The 24,804-nt window shown below is 36.8% G+C and overlaps 2 protein-coding genes across 4 annotated transcripts in view; both read right to left on the reverse strand.

Moving 5' to 3' along the window:
* The window catches only part of EPHX1 (epoxide hydrolase 1), a 75,874-nt gene extending 52,285 nt beyond the window's left edge, over positions 1–23,589 (reverse strand). The window contains exons 1-2 of one of the 2 annotated variants that reach the window (XM_081297830.1): positions 23,572–23,589; positions 18,053–18,121 (exon numbers count right to left, since the gene is read on the reverse strand). The gene's annotated coding sequence lies outside the window, so the exon portion shown is untranslated. Of the gene's footprint in view, positions 1–18,052; positions 18,122–23,571 lie in introns of those variants that run through there. The other variant, XM_081297829.1, reaches the window with a different exon arrangement.
* On the reverse strand, positions 10,195–23,673 carry SRP9 (signal recognition particle 9). 2 transcript variants are annotated; one of them, XM_081297834.1, is made up of 4 exons: positions 23,572–23,673; positions 23,425–23,502; positions 18,053–18,121; positions 10,195–10,503 (listed from the first exon to the last, which is right to left on the reverse strand). In XM_081297834.1, exons 2-4 carry the CDS (start codon positions 23,494–23,496, stop codon positions 10,375–10,377), a joined length of 270 nt encoding a protein of 89 aa, XP_081153960.1. In that variant the 5' UTR covers positions 23,497–23,502; positions 23,572–23,673; the 3' UTR covers positions 10,195–10,374. The 2 variants fall into 2 exon arrangements, with proteins under 2 accessions (XP_081153960.1, XP_081153961.1); XM_081297835.1 differs by lacking the exon at positions 10,195–10,503 and adding an exon at positions 12,381–13,803 and having other exon boundaries at positions 23,425–23,631.
* Between the last annotated feature and the right edge of the window lie 1,131 nt (positions 23,674–24,804).

Consider the following 24,804-nt stretch of genomic DNA (forward strand, 5'->3'; position numbering starts at 1 on the left):
TCAAAGAGATGGACAGAGGGAGAATAAAGGGGCAGGAGAGAAAATCATAAGTTCTATCCTGAAGTCATCAGACTTAATAATGAGTTCTACAAGAGAGAAAGAAGGGAGTTATTAAAGAAATAATCCAAGAATATTTCCCAGACCAAAGGACAGGATTCTCTAGATTGAGAGGGTGCATTCAAAAGTCAAAAAAGGGCTGAGGATATGGTTCAGTGGTAGAGCACTTGCCCGGCATTCAAGAGGCCATGGTAAAACACACACACACACACACACATATACACTCATGTTAAAAAAATCCACACCAATTTAAGTTATGAAATTTTAGAATACTAAAGAAAAAAGAAAAAGAAAAGATCCTAAAAGTATTTAGAGAGACTGACAATAAAAAACCAGGTTAACACAAAAGACTCAATATCAGAATGACATCAGACTTCTCATCAGCAACAACTGATGTTAAACAATAGTGAAGCAAAGCCTTCTGTGGGAGAGTATTTCCAACAAAGAATTTCATAATGAAGTGTGAGGACAAATTAAAGGCATTTCCACATATGGAAGGACTAAAACATTTTTATATCTCATGTACTGTTCTCTTTGGAAACTACTAGAAAGAAGATAGGCTCTAGCAAAACAAGAGATTTGGGAAGCTGGGGATATAATACAGCAAAGGACAATTGTGCAGCAAACTTTGAGGGAAACCTGTCCCGATCAGAAAAGGAAGATAAAGGGCTTCAGGAGGCAGATCTCTAGGGGGAAGACTGACTTAATTAACTGACAAAGTTAAAATTTTTGGAAAATAATATAAACAGACATTTGTTAGAAATGATGGCATATTGGTGAGAAAACTAAGGAAAGTACATAGAATACTAAAGAAAAAAGATTAACTATAGGAAAAACAAAATTGCTTAAGAAAATTAATGATGGTACACTAGCTTTTAGTGGAAAAAATTTATACAATTATGTAGACATCATTAATGTAGCAAATATTATCATTATTATTATTATATTGAGAGGATGAAGTGGGAGCAGCAGGGGTGGGTATAAGAGAGTTAAGCCCTTATCTACTATAAGGGAAAATCAATTTATAGTGTGTAAAATTGACCATGAAATAATATACTTAACATGAAAAAAATGCATTATAAGTATATTATTTAGTTATACAGTAGGTAAATACCAAAAGTCTCAAAAATAGAATGGGAAAAATGAGGGACAAAGGATTATTTTTTTATTCTAAGTCTTGGTTACTTCATATATTTTAAACCATGTGCAAGAATAAAAATAAAATTTAATTTTAAAATACTATTTTCTGAGGCCATCAGTCACCCTCATCTTTGTTGTTTTCTCCTCTAGAATGTCCTGCACCCTTCCAAATCCCAGGTTTCAGGTCAGTGCTACTAATCTGCTCTTTCTTTCTGCTCACGTCAAACTTTTCCTTCATTGTTAATCACCACTGGGTTTCTGTCCTGCATTTTTTCCTTTCTGGAAACATTCCATATGTGCCAATAAATTCCTTACCAGAGGACAATTTAAAGATCATTGAGAGCCAGGGGTGTAGGATAGTAGTAGAGCACATGTCTAGCTTGTGTGAGGCCCTGGGTTCAATCCTTATCACCACAGAAACATAACAGATCAAGGATTATACCAGACTTTAACTTAGATTCTCAAAAGGGCACAGCTATAGCTACTACTTATTATAAAAGTACTATCTACTTCAAAATGAACAGATTGAAAATTCACAGGGAGATTGAAGGGGTACCAAATGGTTGGGATACCAAATGGGCGTTTTACCAAATGTCCTAAGGAACGAGCATTTTGTAAAAATGTCAGTTGCATAAAGTTGTCTCAAATCTGTGTGTGTTCATCATTTCTGTGATCAAGTGTGGTTACCAACTGCCTGTGTTCCTATGGTGCTAACCAATCAACCAAAACACAAATTAAGCAGAATCTATAGTTCCTAGAAACTTACCCATGTAAAAATGGGTTACATAAGTTACACAGACTTTTGGGAGATATTAGAAATGATAAAGTAAAATAATATATCCCATATATAATCACTCCAAATAGATAATAATTTTGAGATCCCTGATTGTATTATCTTCTCAGGAATTCAAGGACAATGACCAACAATGTAATAGTGTGAATATCAAGGTCAATTGAAGAAAGTGAAGGAGGTAGTTTGTAAACACAGCAGCAAATTGTGGCAATTTGTCACAATAAATAAAGGCCCTCTTGAGCCCCCTATGGACCTGCACTGGGCACTGCATTGACTGTGTCCTGAGAGAATCATGTGCTTGTTCTTGGTTTGCAGAGGATGGGGTACTGTTATTTAAGCTTCATATTTTAATCAGAGTCAATTGTTCAAAGTATCAACTAGCTCTACAAAGTTTTAAAGATAATTCTTAAGGCTAGGGTTGTGGCTTTGTGGTAGAGCGCTTGCCTAGCATGCGTGAGGCAGCACCATATAAAAATAAACAAATCAAATAAAGACAATTCTTATCTCCCCACCCCCATTCCCTTTTTTGAAAAGCAAAAACCACATTTAACACTTTTAGCTGTTTCTTTTTTTAAAACAACATCCAATGAGTGTCTTTGTACTCTTATTTTTTAATATTTATTTTTTAGTTGTAGTTGCACACAATACCCTTCATTTTATTTATTTTTATGTGGCATTGAGTATTGCCCAGGGCTTTGCATGTGCTAGTGAGTGCTCTACTGCTGAGCCACAACCCCAGCCCTTTAGCTGATTCTTTTGACATCTCCCTCCATATCTCTAAATAACATGCTTGTAGTGTTTGTTTTTTTGTTTTTTGTTTTTTACTTTTTGATTTTTTGCAGTGGTAGGGATTGAACCCAGGGTCTTGCACATGCTAACAAGCATTCTACTGCAAAACAAAAACAAAAACATCGTTTTGTTAAAACCTCATTTTAGGCACTATATATGGAAGGCCTCAACAAATTTGGAGATCAGCTCTTTCTTCAATTGACCTTAATACCTAGATTTCCCATACTCTTCCATGTTCTCAAAATAGTTCATTTCAGTCATATGAATATTCAGTGTTATTATAATGAAGGCAATTCAGGACTGAACTACAGTAAACTATGGTTTATTTTTCTTTCTGATATTTTGTTTTCCCTAGAATTAATATTTAAAAATTTTTTCTTGGTTTTCTATATGCATTAGTCACTACTTCAACACCAACTTCTTTACCAATTGTTTAATTTTGCCCTTCATAATAAATTCATTGACATCTGATTTTCTTCAATTTCACTTTTTCTTTTCTTTTTGGTACTGGGTATTGAACCCAGGGGTGCTTTACCACAGCCGCTACATCCCCAGCTCTTTGATTTTTTATTTTGAGACAGGGTCTCACTAATGTTGTTCAGACTGGCCTCAAACTTGCAATTCTCATGCCTCAGCCTAAATGCTGGGATTACAGGAGTGTGCCACTGCACCCAGCAATCTCATTTCCCTAAAGACTGTGTCTGGAGTCTTCTGACCTGCCTAGTTCTGGTTGGGGTGTGCCCAACCTGACGCAGAGCTATATGCTGAACTTTCTCTTGGCATCCTTGAGGATCCCTTCCACTCTCTGCCGTTGGTGTCCTGCTTCCTCCCACATTTCTTCTTTCTAGCTTCACTCCTTTATTTTAAAGGCACATATCCTTGAATAACTTTTTTGTAAATTTTTTGAAGTATTATGTGTCCAGACGTCCACTGCTTATATAGTCCTGCCCTTTGCCATGGGACCTCCAGCGCCTCCCTGTGGATGCACATAATTCCTGCTGCAGCTGACATCAGGCTTGGCCACGTGAGTTGCTTTCATCAATAGAATATTATGAGATATCCAAGCAGACCCAGAGCTGTTGCAAGTTCTGATCTTTCAGCTTGGATCCTGGAATAACACTGGAGCAGAAGCAGGGCTTTGAGTGGAAAAATAATCTTTTTGTTGACTTAGTGAGATTTGGGGGTTGTTGACTCAGTAAAATTTTAAATGTTTGTAAAATGTTTTTATCCAATGTTTACCATTAATGAATAGTTTGGCTGGATATAAAATACCAAGATAGAAGAAGTTTCCTTCAGAATCTTGAAGGCATTGCTCCACGATCATCTAGTTCCAGTACTTAAATGGCAAAAGGAACTTTGCAGATTAAGATGGGGTGATTATCCTTAGTTGGCACTAAATGTAATCAAAAGGGTCTTGATAAGAGACCAAACTAGGAAGAAGACAGTGCAGCGAGAGGGCCAAAGGATGCAGTGAAGAAAGGTGGTGTAACATGAAACCCTGAGCCAAGAAATGAGGATGGCTAGAAAACACAAGAATCAGTTCCCCCCCTAAAACTCCAAAAGGAACTAGCCCTGTGAACACCTTGATATTAGCCATGTCACACTCATTTCAAATATCCGGCCCCATCAGAGAATAAAACTTGTGCTGTTTTAAACCACTAAATTTGAGGCAACTTATTATTAAATAAATTGCAAAATGGCTGTAATAGGAAACAGTTTCCAGAAAGCCAAAACAAGTATTTTTACACAAAGATAAATTATAAGTACCAGGAAAGGAGAAAATGTTTGCAATATATTTAACAAAGGATATTCTGACTACATAAGGAAATAGAACCCAGGGCCTTCCACATGCTAGGCAAGAGGTCTACCACTGAGTTACATCCCCAGCCCAAGAACTGCTATTTTTAAATTTTAATAAACATATGGAATTACTATTTGCCAAGCACTGTTCTAAATGCGTTATAAATATTAATTCATTTAATTCTCATAATCACTCTATGAGATAAATACTATTAAGTCTTCCCATCATACATCTGAGGAAATTGAGGCACTTAGGTTAAATAACTTGTCCAAGGTTCCAGGATCCTTGAGACCCAACAGAAAATGCTAAAAGTTTTAAATTCAAATGGGCAACAAATACTTGAAGATATATTGCCATAATACAAACCTTCCAGAAAGTAGATACCAAGATGGAATGAGTGTGAGAGATTTATGGACAGCAAGAAGGGGAAGGAGTAGTAGGAGAGGCCCTCAGACCACATGCAGATCTGACACCTTCAAATGAGAGTGGGGAAGGAAGACCCAAAGAGCTTCAAACTGCAGTGCAGCTCTGAGTCTGGGCCAGGTCAAATTGGGCAGGAACAGTCCAGTTCAAGTGCCCCTGCCACAATCAGTTATTGGCTGGGAGCAGCCCAGGAGAAGCATGACCTTAGCATGAGCTACAGTAAATTGCACAGGTATGGCCTGCAGGCTGTTGGTTAAAGGCAGCTATCACAGCAGGTTCTCCTTCCTTCTTTAAAAAATGAAAGGCAGAATGTACAATGTATTAATATATGTGCATACCTATGAGACTGTCACCATAATTAAAACATTAAAATATCCATAACCCCAATAGTTTCAGGTCCCACTATAATACATCACAGCTCCATTTCCCTTCCCTAAAGAAGCCAGTAATCTGCTGTCACTATACCATAGATTAGTTTGCACTTTTTAGAATTTTGCATAACTTAAATCATTCAGCATATATTCTTTTATGTTTGGCTCCCTTATAAGTATACTTATTTTGAGTTTCGACTACCTTGTTATGTTTAATAAATAGCCCATTACTTTTCATTGCTGAGTAGTATTCCTGGGTATGGATATACTATGATATATTTACCCTCCCCCAAAAAGCTCTTCATGAACTTTGAGGTTATCTTCAGTTTGGGGCTATTGCAAATAAACACTACATCCATTCTTTGTATGGACACACATTTTCTTTGGGATAAATACCTAGGAGTAAAATGGCTGTACCATATGGCAGATTTATGCATAAGTTTTTTAAAAAACTTTGTTTATTTTTATGTGGTGCTGAGGATCGAACCTAGGGCCTCAAACGTGCTAGGCAGGCACTCTACCACTGAGCCGCAACCCCACCCTCCATTGTTTTGCAAAGTGGTTGTACAGTTTTATAGTTCCACCAGTGTATGAAAATTGTTTGTTTTATATCATTGTCAACACTTGGTATGGTCAATCTTTTTTATTTTAGTCATTCTAATAGGTGTGCTATACCTTGAGATTTGTATTTGCATTTCTCTAACAACTAATGGTGCTGCATATCTTTCACATGCTTATTTGACATCTGTACGTACATATTCAGTGATATCTGTTAAAATCTTCTAAGGTATTTTTAATAGAGTTGTTTTCTTATTGAGTTTTAAGAAATTCTTTATATAATTCTGGATATGAATAACATTTCAGATATATGCTTCACAAATAATTTGTTCTAATACATGGCTTGTTTCATTCTCTCAGCAGTATTTTTAGGAGAGCAGATGATTTTAATTTTGAAGAAGTCCAGTTTACTAATTCTTTTCCCTTTATAGACTGTATTTCTGGTGCTATACCTAAGTTTTAAGTCTTAAAAAATTTTTTAAATGACATCACCTCTCTGAGCCTCAGTTCCCTTTGCCCCCCAAAATAGACATTAAAAAAAACGTTTTTTTCAACATTTTCCCCCCTATCTTTCTGTGGTTTTACAATAGAAAAGAACTCTGATCTTTTTAAGTTAATCTCTGTCCATAATGCAAGGTAGAGATCAAAAAGTTCACTTTTTAAAAACAGATGGATATCTAATTGCTTCAGTACTATTTATTGAATAGACTATCCTTTCCTCCATTCAATTATCTTTGAATCTTTGTTAAAAGCTATTTATATAAGTACTGGTGATGTGGTTCAGTGGTAGAGCACTTGCCTAACTTGCATAAGTCCCTGGGTTCAATCCCCAGCACAATTAAAAAAAAAATCAGCTATCTATATACATGTGGATCTGTTTGTGGACTCTTATTCTTTTCCACTGATCTATTTGTTTATCTTGATGCTCTCTTGAACAACTGTAGCTTGATAATAAGACTTGAAAAAAGGTAATGTTGGTCTTTCAACTTTAATTCTACTAGCAAAGTTGTTTTAGCTATTCAGGGTCCTTTGCTTTTCCATATGAATTTCAGTCAGCATGTCAATTTCAAAAAAAAAAAAAAAAAAAAAAAGATCCTGCTGAGGATCATGCATGAGGCCCTTGGTTCTAATCCCCAGCACCACACACACACACTCACACACACAAAATTCCATGAGGCTCCCTCATTCTACAAGTTATAAGCTCTGGTATTCCCAGAAGAAATACAAAGTGTAAGGTCTGCAGGGGTCCCAGATGGTAAAAAAGAACTCATCAACATCTTATAGCTTTCATTGACAGGTCTTGCATATCTTTTAATATTATTTAAAATGTACTTCTCTTTATTTCAGTGTCCAACTGTTTGTTGATCATATAAATAAAATTGTACATGTTGTATATGTTGATATTGTAATTGCAACCTTGAGAGACTCACTAGTTCTAGTAGTTCTTTTTGTGGATCCCATAGTATTCTTTATGTATGCGATCAGTTATCTATCAATATAGACAGTTATTTTCCCTTCCAAAGTAAATGTCTTTTATTTTTCTTGCCTTGTTGCATTGGCTAGTTTCCATATGATGAAACTATTTCACAAGCACTGAAGACAATGTGTATTCAATTCAGTTGGTTGATGATATTGTTCAATTCTTCTATATCCTTGTTAATTTTCTAGTTGTTAGTACTGTTACTGAAAGGGGTGTTGAGGTATTTATTGTACATAAAGAATTTTCTGGTCTTTGTCCATGTTTTCTAGGAGACAATCTTTAAATCTTTATTTAGAATTTCTTGAGTAATAGAAAGTTCCTTTATTACTCATGGTGGGCCCCTGGGACTGTCGGAATTTAACCTAATGAGATAACTCAGAATAGGGGCTGGTCATGACAGAAAGATAAGCCATGTAAATTAAAGACTTGGGGTTTTAAACCAAGTGATATCATCCCATCCTCTGAGCAGGAAAAGGGGGGGATGGAGACTGAATTTAATCACATAGCCAATGATTCAATCATTCATACATAATGGAACTCTGGGTATCTGAAGCTTGGGTAAGGTTCCTGGTTGATAATCCCACATCAGTGCTTTGGGAGAGTAACTTGAGCTGAGGATATAAAACATTATTATTATGTTCCTGTAACACTGCCACTTACCATCTGGGACCCTTGCAAACCTTACACTATGTATTTCTTCTGGGAATACCAGAGCTTATAACTTGTAGAATGAGGGAGCCTCATGGAATATTTTTTTGTGTGTGTGTGGTGCTGGGGATTAGAACCCAGGGCCTCGTGCATGTAAGGCAAGCACTCTGCCAACTGAGCTATATCCCTAGCCCTGAAATTTTTGCTCTTAATCTATAAAGTCTGTGTTAACTCCAGACTAACTTTACAGTGTCAGAATTACATTGGCTTTCACATGTTATTCTGGAACTTTTTTTTTGTACTGAGGTTGAATTCAGGGGTGCTTAACCACTGAGCCACATTCCCAGACCTTTAATTTTTATTTTGAGACAGGATCTTAACGAAATTGCTTAGGACCTCACTAAATTGCTGAGGTTGGCTTCGAAGTTTGATCCTCCTGCCTCAGACTGAGTCTCTGGGATTACAGGCATGTGCCAGCATTCCAAAAAGAGGAGAAAATGTAGTGCTGCTATTGTGGATTTTTGTTTCTTTCAGTCGTCTCAGCTTTGTTCCATGCATTTTGAAGGTGTTTATGTGTGATCACGTTCATAATTATTATGTCTTCTTGGTGAACTGACCTTTTAATAAATATAGTCTGTCCTTTTTTCTCCCTGCAAAGTTTCTTTACTCTGAGTTCTACTTTGTCTAATATTAATAGAGTCATGCTAGTTTTCTTCTGACTAGCATATTTGCATGGTCATCTCTTTTCCTGGAGGTTTAACCTATCTGGTATCTTTTTTTTTGAAGTAATTTCTTATACTGAAGATATATTTGGCTCAGTAATTTTTAAAAATCCTTTGTGATCACTTTTGTTTGCTCAGGCTATATGCATTTAATGTAAGTACTGATATATTTGCATTTAGGTCTACCATTGAATTATTTTTGTGTTTGTTTCTTGTTTCCCTTTCAATTAAACACATTTTATCATTCCATTTTATTTCATCTCTGGCTTTTTATTAAACATCTTTTTTGCATAGTTCTTTCCATGGTTGGTTGAGGGATTTGAATATACTTGAGTTTTCAGTCTACTTAAAATAAATTTCACCACTTCCAGTGGAATGCAGGAAAGTATTATATAGTCTTCTTTGCCTACCTCCTTTATGTTTTATTTTGAGATCATGTTTTCCTGTGTTACCCAGGGTGACCTTGAACTCCTGGGCTCAAGTGATCCTTCTACCTCAGCCCCACCAGAATAGCTGGGATGAATGTCCTCAACATATTTTAAGAACTCAAGAACTAAATCTATTTCCAACCCAGATAATTACCATTTCTGTTGTTATTCCTTTATTCCAGTTTTTCTGTGTCATTTCCCTTCTGTTGGAAAAACTCCCTGTAATAATTTGTTTTAGGTAATGTCTCCTGATAATGACTTATCTGTTTTCTTTGATCCATATTTGGCTCTATTTAATTTTTATTCCTGAAGGCTGGTTTCACTGAATATAGAAAGAAGCCCGAGTCAACAGTTCTCTCAGCATTTTAGAAGTGTGCTACTTCTTTTTTGCCTTCATGATTTCTGCTAAGAAATCTAGTCATTCAGATCATTGATTCCCTATAGGTAATAAGTTATTTTATCTGGATGCTTTCTGTATCACTTTAGTTTTCCCCAGTTTCATTATCATGTATCTGGGTGTAGACAGGAACTTGAGTACAAAGGTTTCTCACAAAATTTGCAAAGTTTCTAGTTAATATTTCTTCAATTTTTTTTTCAGCACTACATTTTCTCCTCTTTTTGAAACCCTGACAGTGTAATTTTAGATCTTTTATTACTGTCCCACAGGTCTCCAAAGCTCTTTTCAAAAAAAATAATGTTTTTTTTTTTTTCCCCCAAATCTTTTTCTCTCTTCAGATTAGGTAAGTTGTACTGGTTTATCTTACTTTTCACGGACTTTCCTCCATTCTGAGACCAGTTAGTGAGCTTTAAATTTTGGTTGTTGTGTTTTTCAAAATTTCCACTTGGATATTTTTTGTATCTTTTCTTTGCTGAGATTATGTCCCCCCCCCCACCATCCCACTGGTTTCAAATTTTCATGATTACTTGCTGGAACATGTGTGTGTGTGTGTGTGTTTAATTGTAGATGGACACAATATCTTTATTTTGTTTTTATTTATTTATTTATTTATATTTATTTTTATGTGGTACTGCGGATCGAACCCAGTGCCTCACTCATGCGAGACAAGCGCTCTATCGCTGAGCGACAAACCCAGCCCTTGCTGGAACACTTTTTAAATAGCTGCTTTAATGTCTTTATCAGATCATTTCAACATCTGTGACATCTCAGTGCTGGCATCTGTTGTCTTTTCCCATAACAGTTGAGATCTTCCCATTTCCTGGTGTCCTGAGTAATTTTGGATTATATTCCAAGATTTTGAATAATGTTATTAAGCTCTGGATCTTGTTTAAATCCTGTAAAGAATATTGAATTTCAGTTTGATTCTGAAGGCACCCTGGCTAGGTTCCAGCTCAACCTACCTTATATGGGCTGTGATTCCAGAATCAGTTAAACTTTTAAAACTTTGGCAAGGCTATTTGGGCCTATTCCATGTGAATATCTCCCAATTTCCAGCATGGGATCTGAGTGGTGGTCTTCCTGAGCGCAGCTCTTCAAGTCTTTGGTATACTGCATGAGATAAGATCCATGAGTAGTTTTGGGGGCAGGGTGAACTGAAGAGTTCATAAACAACTTAATGGGATCAATATTCTGTGGCAGAGTTCCTTCCTCTCTGTAATCTTCCCAATACTTCCTGGTTTCTTTTATTTGTTCTTTGGCAAAAAGACTGAGGCTGTGTACTTTTGCCACTGTGTTTGTGTCCAAGGCCACATGGATGGAGGACAGAGAGGAAAAACAATGGGGACTGGCTTTACTATGTTCCAGACACTGTGCTAAAAATCTTAAAATGGATCATACCATTTAATCCTTTCAGAAACATAACTCTACTGAAGAAGGGGTCCTTGGTCTCAGAGCTGACTCTTGTAGATTCCCACTGCCAATAGTCAACAGTGTCACTACCACTGGACTTTATGGAAGACGGGATGTAAAAAACAGAAAGAAAAATGAAACAAAAGGGTTTCTGCACTCTCTTTGAATATTAGAATTTCCTTTTCTACTCCTTGAGCCAGATCTAGAGAGCTCCTGGCACTCTCTGAATGCTAGTTTCCAATGTGCAGAGTTCAAGCTGCAGGACAGCAGAGGGGAGGAAAATGGAAGACTTGCCACTGTGTAAGTATTACTTCAAATTCTTGTCTTCCCCAATCTACCTGCTACTATTTTCTTTCCAGAAATAGCTTATGCATTAACAGCAGGAGACCTACAGTAGGACACACTTACTCCATCTTTATCTGGAACCAGCCCAACTAATACTTACCAACTAGTACTTATGAGAAATGTGGACATGGCAGCACATGCCTGTAATCCTAGGTACTCAGGAGGCTGAAGCAGGAAGATCATAAATTTGAAGTCAGCCTGTGCAACTTAGCAAGACCCTGTCTCAGAACAAAAATAAAATGGGCAAAGGATCACGGGCAGAGTGCTTGCCTAGCATGTGCGAGGCCCTAGGTTGAACCACCATCACTAAAACAAAACAAAACACAACAAAAGAGCAAAAATCCTCATGAGAAAACTTAAAGAGCTGGTTACTTATACTCTTTCTTCTCCTCCTCAAAAATAATCATCCTAATAATAATTATAGTAGTACAGTTTATTGTTCTTTACTGTGTTCTAGACACTGTACTAAAAATCTTAAAATGGATCATGCCATTTAATCCTCATAAAGACCAATGAGGAAGGTACTGTTGTTAGCTCAATTTCCAGAGAAGAAAGTAAAGACTTAGAGAAGTATCCTATGTGGAACAGAGTTAGGAGCTAGCGGAGCCAATATTGCAACTTGGGCAGTGTAACTTTAAACCTCTGCTCTTGAACATCTATAAGCTGCAACTAGTCCCTCCCTTTCAGGTCTGTCTCTATAAAGTAGTGTTAAAGTGAAAAATTGTAAATGAGAAGGAAAAAAGCCAAACCCCATCATTGCCCCATTAATTTTGAGGGAAAAGACTGGAAATCTAAAAACCTCTATAGTATTTGATGCTACTTTTCTAATTCAGGAGAATAATCCAACCATCAACATACAGTTTTAAAAAGTCATGTAATAAAAAAGTGCTGAGAAAAATAACAAAAAATGCTTTCAGTATCATTAGAGGCTTACTTTAGACTAAGTGAATACAGTATGCTCTAGTCAAGAAATCAATAATTTTTGAGAAGTTAAAAACTTCAACCAAAACAACATAAATCTATGTAATGCTTTTTATTTACTGACCTCTAAAACAATCCAAAATTCTTATATGGCTAATGGAACCTTCCAAACTAAAATGTTCAACATGACAAATTACTACAAAAATATATGTATTTTAACATAGTGCCTTCACTTCACCCAAGGAATCAACATAAGAACATTACATTTAGATAGTAAAATCAAATTACAAATATAAATATGAAATAATGTCATATTTCTGGTTTACTAGAAAACATTATAACAGCATGACAATATGTTTAACAGCTTAGGTAAGAAAAGAAAATGGGCAGGGGTATCATGGAAGTATGCAAATGTTTAACAATTCATATAAACCTTAGCCCTTCTGAGAAATATTTCTCATGGGAAATATGTAGCAAATATTCTGTAATACAGTGGTTCCAGTCCATTATACTGATCATTATTCTGATCATGTATTCAAATAACTGCTGTTGTTTTTATCACAGTCATTCATTGCTTAACAAGCTGATACTGATACTATAAATCCCCTATGTAGTTTAATTGGGCACAGCGGTGCATGCCTATAATCCCAGTGACTCAGGAGGCTGAGGCAGGAGGACTGCAAGTTCAAAGTCAGTCTCAGCAACTGAGCTCTAAGCAATTAGTGAGATCCTATCTCAAAATAAAACATAAAAAGAGGACTGGGGATGTGGCTCAGTGGTTAAGCACCCTTGGGTTCAATCCTTATTAGCAAAAAAAAAGGTAGTTTAAATTGGAAAAGCTTAAAGTAAAGAATATGTTATTCTTAACTACTTTTAGATATAACTGAGACTACCCTACTGGACATAATCAGCCATACTATTTTGTATAGTTAATTAAAGTTACTATAAGTTTATTGGTTATTAACAACACAAATTTTATGTTCCAAAAGAAATATAATGATCCAGCACAATGGTTACATTTAATTTTCTCTTAAAGACAGACAAACTAAATTTAAGAAAGAACTGGCTTTTTTTGGTATTTCATTTTAAATTACTAATATAAATTTACCAGAAAATAATTGTATATTTTGGCCAACATCAAATAATCTGCAAAAAGTTTCTGAGACAGATGCATTTCTTATTTAATTTTTAAAGATAAATAATGGCTTTCTAACAGAAAGCATTTATATTCCTAGCTCTCTAAAGTAAACATTAAAAATAAAGTACAAAAAAAAAAAAGATCTCTCAGCTTTTGAATAGCTCACTTAGTTACATAAAGTATTTTTTGTCAACACTTCCTCAAATTCAAAAGATATTTACTTCCTAAGAACATGACAAAAAGAGTCTTCATTTCAAACCAGTCAGTCCGTTTCCATGGCAACACTGCGGGATTCCTTGGCTACCATAAGTCGCATTAGTTGACTGTGGAATTTCTCAATCTTCTTTACATCTTGAGCTTGATCTGTTCTATACACCAAACACTGTCAGAAATTTTAAAATTATATATTAACTAAGTAAAACCAGATACTGGCACTGTGAAAACAGTAATTAGGAAAAACTGAGAGTCCTTCCTACTATTGTTTTGCTCTATTTTCTCTACAGTCAAAGGACAAACTGCACTCAAGTTCACAAGCTTCCAGCAATTACATTCCTTAAGAATGGTATTTTTATTTATTTATTTTTTTTTTGGTACAGGGGATTGGACCCAGGGTCACTTTACCACTGAGAAACATTCCACAGCCCTTTTTGTTTTTTATTTTGAGATAGAATCTTGCTAGGTTACTTAGGGCCTTGCTAAATTGCTGGGCAGGCATCAAACTAGTGATCCTCCTGTCTCAGCCTTCCAAGTCAGCAGGACTACAGGAATGTACCACCATATCTGGCTTTAGGAATGGCATTTTGAATACCACTTCTGAGGATTCAAAATTATTCAATATCTACCAGAAACTTCTAAAAAATGATCAGTTAGTAATGTATTAAATCCTGTTGTGGGCTGATGAGAAGAATTCAAGGACTTAAATTAGATATTCTCTCCTGGAACACAGTCACTAATAACTGAGTTACAGTGGGAAAAAAAGCCCCCCCCCCAAAAAAAATCTTAGGATCCCGTTCCCTATCTGTGAAATTATGGGTTTAACAATATTTTTCTTCAAAGTCTAGAATTCCCTGCTTCTAGCTGGTGCATAATTAAATCAAATCAACTAAGTCTGTCCAATCTTGATTTTCTGAAGGTATTTATTATAATTTTTAAACCAATCCAAAACCTTAGATATGCTTATAGTTAGTCATAAAACCATTTGTTCTAAAATCTTCAAACATACCAACTTTGAGCTGGCAGCCTTTTCGCATTTTGTAATTAGGTCCATTTTTCTTTAACCCACCTAGAGGTCCACATGAGTTTTATACAACAGGAACTAATGATCCTATAATAAGTCATTAACTTAAATAACTTGGAAATTCAACCTCACCATGCCCAACTGATCTGAATTCATGTAGTCTTTAAAGAACTCACTTAAAAAAAAAATTTAGGGCTGGGGATGTGGCTCAAGTGGTAGTGTGCTCATCTGGCATGCGCGAGGCACTGGGTTCGATCCTCAGCACCACATAAAAATAAAAATAAAGATATTGTGTCCACCTAAAACTAAAAAAAAAATAAGTTAATTAAAAAAATTACCCACACACTGTACAAATTTGTATGGAAACCTTGTAATAAGGCCATACTAAGGCAGACATGGTGGTACATGCCTACATTAAACCCAGAAACTTGGGAGGCGATAAAGCAAAGGATCCTAAGTGTGAGGTCAGCCTCAGCAACTTATAAAGCCCTTGTCTCAAAATAAAAAGGACTGGGAATATATAACTCAATGATAAAACACCCCAGGGTTCAATACCCAGTGCCCAAGAAAGAGAAAATTATAAATCATTTGGGGGATTAGGGGGAAAAATGATACATACATGCAATCATAAAAAATATCAAAGCTATGTGGAGATAATGATGAATAAAGTTTAAGACCAAGTTTTCTGATGAAATTATCAGCTTTTAAAATTAGTGAAGGCAATATACAAACTTTTTTTAGTCCCTTCTGGATATTTCTAGATATGGTTTAATTCTTAGTAGTTTTAGGAAATGGAATAAAAAAATGCCAAATAAATTATTTCTGATATTGCTTAACATGGATCCTTAAATTACGAGGGGCAAAAAAGCTATTACTTGGAGATAAAGACTTTTTTAAAAAAAATTCACTTCTCCTTATCTATTTCTTTTCTTTTTCTTTCTTCTTCTTTTTTTTTTTTTTTTTTTTTTTTTTTTTTTTTGTGTGTGTGTGTGTGTATGTTGCTGGGGATTGAACCCAGGGTCTTGTGCATGCTAAGCAAGCACTCTACCAACTGAGCTATATCCCCAGCCCTTCTTTTCTATTTCTAAATGTCAGAGTTCTCGGTCAGACTTGAAAAAACTTTTAAACAAGTCCTTGGCAACCTCCAAATTATTCTTGGTGACTTTGATATCCCTCTGGCCAAAACTGAGACCAGAGGGGCACACATACAAAAAAATCACCTTGAGATAAAGCCTTTGTATTAAAATTTATTCTGCATTTCCCCTCCCCATTTTTAAAACAAGGCATATCTGTTTCTCTTCAGCAGGTATATCTTAACCACTCTGGGATAATCACAATTAAACTTTTTCTCAATGTGGAATGCTCAAGATTCAAGAATACATTTATTTAATCTAACAAGTCACAAGCACTAATGCTAGATACTTTCACATATTTTGTTTGCTTTCCACAACATCACAATCAGGTAAACAGACTATTATTATGAGGAAATAAATAGACTATTATTATGAGGCATTTTATAGATGAGGAAACTGAGATCCAGAAGGGCAAATTTTTCCAAGGTCAAAATGCTAATAAATGGTTAAGCTAGGATTCAGACCTCTTGAATCATCTCAATTTTTTCTTCCTTTTCCACATTTTTAGTTATTCCACCAGATTCAACTGGTCCTTAGGAAACATGGTAATCATTAAAAGTTCTGACTTCATGCAACTTCATAATGGAACCCCAGACACAAATATGATATATGACCAAAAGTGATTTTTTAGAAGAATTAATCTATTTTTTAAAATGTTTACTGAGTACTCTCTGGATCAAGATAGACGTCCTCTTCTACTGAGCCACAACCCCAGCCCAGCAATAAGTCTATTAAAAAGATAATTGTGATACAGCACAAGAGAAATCAAAAAGAAATAAAACAATCCTCATGAGTCTGGTTTTGAAAGATGATCAGTCTTCCCATATTGGGAATGGGGGTGGGATTCAATATTGCAAAGGAAGAAACAAAATGTTCAAAAGCAGAGGCCTAACCACAGTATGTTAAAGGAGCTCTTAAGTAACATAGAAAACAGAGAATAGGGGAATATGAAATTGAAGAAAGAAAGATTGTGGCAGCAATAAAGAGTGAACAAAAGAAGAAAGGATATAGTTGGAAGTCTATTCTAACAGGCCAGACAAGAGATAAAATCGTAAACATAAAGAGAGTAAGTGCAAAGATGGAGAGTCTGTGACAGGAAAAATGAGGAAGGAGCTCTTGAATCAGTATCTCCAAATGCCTAGCAAAGTGTGTGTGATTTATGAGGAGATCAAAACAGGTTTCAAATAAACAATGAGTGGACAGGAGAATGAGGGAAATGATCCCAAGGTTTCTGACCAGGTGGATGGCAATGCAACTCAAGTAGGAAGAGAAGGAGCCAGACAGAAAAGAGCTGATAAGCTCCACTCTGGAGGGACTTACTTTGAATAGTATTTGAGGCAAAGATACTTAAGAGTTAAATCAGGACATCAGAAGAAAAATGGGAACTAAACACGCAAACTTGCAAGGAGACACAGATATAAGCAATACTGGACTCAACTGAAGTAATTGCTCCAGATGTCATAATATGAAAAAGACAACAAAGGAGAGAATTCTAGGGAAACAAATATTTATGGAGACACAGCAAAGAAACAATTATCAAAGAATGAGACAGAAACAAAGAAAGCCAAGATAAAATTTAGCTACATGTGTCAAAATAATAATTTCCATGAGAGAGCAGTCTTTGTATCAAAATGAGCAAGGATCAAACAAAATATGAAGTGATGAGACTACTGGGTTTGAAAAAAAGATGCTGCTCATGAGCTCTCACCAAGAGCAGTGTGAGTGGTACAAACCAGATGACAGAGGGCCAAGGAAGGAATGGGATGTGAGGAAGTAAGAAGAGTAAGCACATCAAGAAAGAAGAGAGATACAATAACAAAGTCTATAACTTGTGTTCAAATACATTGTTTACTATTACTTGTTTTGTTTTTTGTGGTGCTGTGGACTGAACCCAGGGCCTCATGCAGGTGAGGCAAGTGCTCTAGTACGGACCTATATACCCAGCCCCATTGTTTATTTCTCTCACAATCAAAAATGAAACCTTTCCTCTCCTATATTCAATTTTGGTCTCTGTTTCTTTTGCTTACGATCCAGAGGAAGCAACTGTTAAGCCACACCTAACAAGCTGCAATGATGAGGCAAGTAAAATTATTTCTTGAATGTCTATAAAAGTAGCTTCTAGAATGAGGCTCATCATTTTGGAATAAAAGGCAAAAGAAGCATCCTAATGGGTAATCTGCATAAATTCTATATATAAATAATTTCAAGTGATCAACTCAAAAAAATCTGAAAGTATGCAACAAATAAAAATGTATACTTACAACTAAATCATCTGTTACTTTAATACACAGACTCCCATCAGAATGCCTATATTTGAGAACGACACGTGCCTGAAATAAAAACACATATTTAGAAATATGTCAGATGTCATTTCTCTAAATAATTTAGTCTTCAGGTAGGCTGAAAGGATCCTTTTAGAATAAACACCCAAAACATCTAAAGGCATCTTTATTATAGTCTTGTCATTACTGAAATTATAAGTTTCAAAAAAAGAAGTCATTTTAGTTCATTCCTTGTGCTACACTTTAAATACTTAAAAAAAAAAAAAAGGTGGGCGGGCTGGGGCTGTAGCTCAGTGGTAGAGTGCTTGCCTTGCACATGTGAGGCATTGGGTTCAATCCTCAACACCACTTAAAAATAAATAAAGATATTTTTTAAAAACTTGGATATTATAATTGCAGCCAGTCTAAAGAAAACTCCCAAAGCATATTCATACTCAGGGAATGTCTGTGAGACTATAAGATAGTTTGGCTTTTTTTTTCCAGTGAGAATATATGCCAGCACACCTAGTCATGGAGAAATAACAGGAAAAGGAAAACAAATAAGCAGAAATGGCTGGTTAATAAGTCCAATTATAGTGCTGGAGATATAGCTCAGTGGTAGAGCACTTGCCTAGCATGCCTGAAGCCCTGGGTTTAATCCCCACCACCACAAAAATAAAAACAAACAAAAAGCTCAAATTCATTTTTCAGGGAAACAGTGCTTCTATCTCTGGACAGAGTTTCTATCCTTCCATGGCTGTCAGAAGGCAGATTCAAAAAGAAGTCTCTTAGCAACAACTTTTCCAAAAACTTACACTGATGTTGTTCAGTATTCTAGTTAAGTAGCCAAGATATTGTTCAGATATTAGAATATAAGACAATATCCAGTAACTTCCAGATTCTGTGAACTTTTTTTTGTTCTTTTACTGATGGATGCAAGCAAGCATAATCAGCAGGGTTTTTTTTTTTTTTTTTTTTTTTTTTGCTATACAATACCAGTAACTCTTGCTTAGCTAGCTGTTTCAAAAACTGCTAAGAATCTACAAGCCAAAACAGGAATATAGTTTTAAAATGCTTACAATGTAGCACAAAAAGTGTCAAAACAATTCTGGAAACTAAAAAGGGCTAATAATACAACTATAACCTACAACTTTTCCCATTATGCTCTCTGTACTCCTGGGATTGCAAAAAAAGTTACATCTCTTGGAGATGTGTCTTGATAAGGGAAAAGGAACTCACCCGCATTTAAGTAGCGAGAAATAATAACCAGAATGTTTGTGAAATATTTACTGAACTATTAAACCGTTTTACTTATTTTTAAAAATTTAATTTTAAAAACAAAAGAAACCAAAATTTAAAAATATACTAAGCATGACAACTATATAAAGTTTTAACTCTCAGTTAAGAGAATACTCACTGGTTTCACTAGAAGAAATGAGAGTTAAAGGGCATATGGTTCTGTAAGATAGGGTTCCGTTTTGTAGCTTAAGGGGCACCTGAGCCACTGTGTCACGCACGTGCCAGGAAAGGAGAGGAAAAAAGTCAAGATTTTTGCTTGGGGCTGGGGATGTGGCTCAAGCGGTAGCGCGCTTGCCTGGCATGCGTGCGGCCCAGGTTCGATCCTCAGCACCACATACCAACAAAGATGTTGTGTCCGCCGAGAACTAAAAAATAAATATTAAAAATTCTCTCTCTCTCCTCTCTCACTCTCTCTTTAAAAAAAAAAAAAAAAAAAGATTTTTGCCCTCTTAGGAACTTTGAATTCAACCAACCAAAATAACCAAAACATAAAACAGAATTAATTAAGCCTATAAAGGCATACATAGGTAAACTACTAAAAAGAGAAAACAATTTACACTGGGAGAAGGGAAAGAGTCGCTTCTTTTAGGTGACTCTTTCCTTGAAAATGTGTTATATTTAGATATGAGATGCCTCCCAAAAAGCTCACTTAATGCAGGAACATTCAGAGGTGAAATAATTAGGTTATGAGAACTATCACCTAATAAGGAAATTAGTCCATTTACTGGATTAATAATTTCAATGGATTACTGGGTGGTAACTGTAGACAGGTGGGATGAGGCTGGAGTAAGGAGGTCACTGGGTGTACACCTTGGAAATTATATTTTGTCCCTGGCTTCTCACTCTCTGCTCTGCTTCCAGGCTGCCCTGAGCTAAGCAGCTTTTTTCACCACACCTTTCTTCTGTCTCACTTCAGGCCCAAAGCAATGAAGTCAACTAACCATGGACGGAGATCTCTGCATCAGCAAGTCAAAATAAACCTTTCCTTGTCTAATTTGTTCTTGTCAGGTATTTTGGTCAGAGTGACAAAAAGTTGACTAAAAGAAAAATGCATTTTTCCCCCCTCTAAGAAAGAAGGTTGGAGAAAGGATAAGTATTCTGAATAATGATCTGATGAATTCTGTAGTTTCACTGAGTCTTTAGTTGAAGATGGTGGAAATGGGGGTAAACGATGCCTGACTGGAAAGAGGGTCAGACAGAGACTGAGAGTTGGGGCTTTTATTCATTAATCAATGAAATTTTTAAAGCAGGGAACAATTCAATTTTTGTTTTTTAGACAGCTGTAGCAAGTGTGAAGGAGAGACTAAAAAGGGCAGACCGAGTAACTAAGAAGTTATTATACAGTCTATCAGTAATACCATTTTCAATTAGAGCTATGTTGAGAGTGGTAAAAGATGACAGATACAATCATCAACCTAAATATGCTGGTATGAGAGGACAGAGATTTTGGAAAATAGACTCCAGATTCCTGAAAAAAAAAAAAAACTTTTCTTTCTTTCTTTCTTTTTCTTTTAGTACCAGGAATTGAACCCAGAAGCACTTAACCACTGAGCCACACCCTCAACCCTTTTTTTTTTTAATTTACTTTTTTTGTGGTGCTGGGGATTGAACTCAGGACCTTGTGCATGGGAGTCAAGCACTCTACCAACTGAGCTATATCCCAGTCCTTTTTATTTTTTGAGACAGTCTCCCTAAGTTGCTGAGGCTGACTTTGAACTTGTGATCCTCTTGCCTCAGCATTCTAAGTCACTGGGATAACAGGGGTGTACCACTGCACCTGGCCAAAATTTTTTCTTTATCCCTGGTAAAAGCAGAATGGACTTGGAGTTCAGAGCCTAAATCTGTATTTCAGCTTAATCTCTTAGATATTAGGCAAACAATTTATGGAATCTAAGACTGTTTATTTACCCACCTCAATGGGTTGCTATCATGGTTTGGATCTTGAATGTTTCCCCAGAAGCTCATGTTGTGGGCAATGCAGCAATGATGATTCATGAGGGCTCTGACCTCATCAGCAGACTCATCCATTTGATGGATTAATAATCTGAATGGCCTTCTAGGTGCTAACTATATGCAGGGAGGGCACAGCTAGAGGAAGTGGGTCACTGGCAGCATGACCTTAGGGGCTATATCTGTCCCTGGCCTCTTCTCTGTTTCCTGGTTGCCCTGAGCTAAGAAGCTCTCTTCCACCACACCATTGGCATGATCTTCTGCCTCACTCAGAGAAATGGCATCGGCCTACCATGGACCTCTGAACCCATGAGTCCAAAATAAACTTTCCCTCTTCTAAATTGCTTTTGTTAAGTATTATGGACACGAATGACTCAAAGCTAACTAACACAGTTGCTGCAGTTGTTCAAATAAATTATACATACACATTCCAATTATACATTCTGCTGTTTTTGTTTCTTCTTTTGAACCCCAGGCTTCATGCTTACCAGGCAAGCACTCTCCACTAAACCACATCTCTGGCCCTAAACTATACATATATGAAAGATGCCTGTCACTCAATAAAACTCTTTTCATCCTCTCCATCCAAAAATTAGTTAAAAGGCAGTAGCTACTAAAGCCATCTTGAGGATGCAGGAGTTTTTAGGCCACTGAAATTATTCAGCTGGGTGAAGAACTGAAAGGTTCTCCCTCTTGTCTAGTCTAGAAATGCTTTTGTTCACAGTGATGTTCTCCAATTACTATTTTAATTTTCATTTGCCCTATAACTACTACCACATTCTTGAAATATAGCCCCTCTCAAGGTGACTCTGTATATTCTTTACTGTCTTTACAAATATTTTTTGAAAATATTTGAATATTTTGATTCAAAATATTTGAATATTTATATATTCAAATATAAAAATATTTGAATATATAAATCTGTGGGTGCTTTTGGACAAAAATCTTATACTATCTCATGGTATATAGATTGACTGAAGAAACAAATGACCCTGTAACCAGGGGAAAGGAAAACCACCAAATGGAACAGTCAGCACTCACTAGTGTCACAAGTAAGTACTTGATTCAAAAATATCTAATTCACTTCATTATTTATTATATCACTTTATGAAGAACCTTAATATTTTACAAATGAAACTAATAAAGTATTATTGTTATATCAGTTTAAAAATGGCACTGAAAATGTTTTAGTAATTTGGTTATTTAGGTCTTTCCATGGGTCTAATACTATTTTTAATTATAGTATCAACACATTTTGCTGCCCCATTTAAATGATGCTCAATATAAACAACATGTGGCGTGGGAGTTACAGGTTACCAGCCCAAAATATACCTTTAAAACACAGTTCATATTATTTACTGATCAATGAAAATCTCAGTAAAATCTGAGCCCCGTTTCTTGAGAGTAACCGCTTTTCTTTTTCTTTCTTCTCCAAAGGATATATTCACATTTATCCATAGTACCTTCCAAAAATACCAGCTCCTTAAGGGATAGGCTGCATCTTCCCTTTGTGTTTCCCACAGAAGTACATCTGGCATGGTGAGGTGGGGAATGAAACCTTTTGCAAACATTTATGCATAAGTGCGTTTTCCTGGAACAGGGTGCAAACATTCTCAAAAAAGGCCACGGACCCTCAAAACATTAAGAACTCCCTTTGGGCAGGGACATATCTCTTCCAAACAGATTTCTTTAAAGAAAGCCTAGGCTGTCAAAAGAATTAACATCCCTGTTTTATATATCCGAGGAACATTTATTTACATCTTGGTGGTAGGGAAAACGGGCACCAAGACACCTAACGGACAGGAATCCGGAGCTGCAGAGGGAGGAGCCCTGGCCTTAGAGACACGTAAATCCATCAAAGCCATAGAGGAAGTTCGGGGACTGGAAGCGTCCGTACTGACGGTTACGAATGAAACGATCCTAACTGATGATCAGGACCTCACTGGGCCACTCGAGTCGTGGATAGGGAGAGGACAGCAGGTACAATTAGATTTGGCGGGGTCCATCTCGGCTCCCTCCCACCACCTCCTGGAAATACTAAAGAAACCCCTGAGCTCGAGCGGACGGCAGGGAAGACATCCTGATCCCGGGTCGGGACCCGAGGCAGAGGCCCCACTATTTACCTTCATAGGGTCAGCGAGGTAGAGCTTTTCGGCCGCACGGCTAAACTCCTCCCAGGTCTGGTACTGCGGCATCGTGGCCTGGGATGGAATGGGAATGAGAAGCAAGCCTAAGGGACCGGAGTAGGCACTGCCTGGCCCACTACCTACCTACAACCTGCGGTAGCCGACCAACGTAGGAGTCCCAGATGCTCAAAGATGGTGGTGCCTCCTCGCACCAACGCCTTGCTCCGTTGGATAGCTCCGACCGCGCTCGTCCAATGGGCAAGAGGGATGTTACAAGGGAGGGGGCGGAGCCCCCAGCGTGTAGCCCAAGGAAGTCAAGAGCAGGCCGACGGATGGCGTTTGCCACAGCGCCTCCTGCAGGAGTGGAGGGGCAGCGTCTCTCCGGTTGCCCCCTGGGTTGGACTGCAATAATGAAGCCCAGGTTCCTTTAACAAAGATTGATCAGCCGCTCAATCACAAAGATTGTGATAGGAGCGGAGATATAAGCATGAAATGACAAGGTCCAGCCATCACACACATAGTCTGGTGAAGGAAGGGAGACACATAACAGGAATGAAACCAAAAACTTTCTATGGTAAATATTTATTTAGGGCCAGTGCAGCGAGCCCAAAAGAATGGTTATTTGGGGGTGGGGAATAAGCTCACAGAGGCTGACACAAGTTGAACTGGCAGGCAAGGAAGAGGCCCATTGTAGATCTGCAGTGAACTATTAATATAAAAGGTGTTTAGGGGACGTGAGAAGAGTAGAAAGGAGAGGAGCCATATCATTGAATATGCTAGGATATGAAATTTGAATTTTGTCCATCAGGCCATTGGTGCCATAGAAGGGTACCTTTTACAAATAAAGTTTATTGAGGTATATTTTACATATAATAAAACACACCAATTTTAAGTGTACAGTTTCATGCATTTTGACAAATGTATATACCCATTGGGTATATACCCACATACCTAAATACCACAATCAAGATATAGAACATTTTTTATCTCCAGAAATTTCCCTCATGCTTCCTTATATTCAGTTCCCAAACTTTCACTCCTATTCCTATGGATATGTTTTAAACATATATTTTTTAAAATTCTTTTGGTACTGGGGATTGAACCCAGGGGCACTTCACCACTGAGCTACATCCCCAGCCCTTTTTATTTATTTATTTTTATTTTGAGAAAGGATCTTTCTAAGTTGTTGAGAGCCTTGCTAAGTCCTGAGGCTGGCTTAGAACTTGCAGTCATCTTTCTCAGGCTCTGGAGTCACTGGAATTACAGGTGTGTGCCATCCTATCCAGCACAGATATACTTTCTGCTACTATAGATTAGTACTTTTTGTCCTTTGAAAGGCTTTAAACAGATCCTGCCCCCCTTATTTTTATTAATTTT

The sequence above is a fragment of the Spermophilus citellus genome (genome assembly GCF_964194105.1).
Source record: "Spermophilus citellus genome assembly, chromosome: 6".
Lineage (NCBI taxonomy): Eukaryota > Metazoa > Chordata > Mammalia > Rodentia > Sciuridae > Spermophilus > Spermophilus citellus.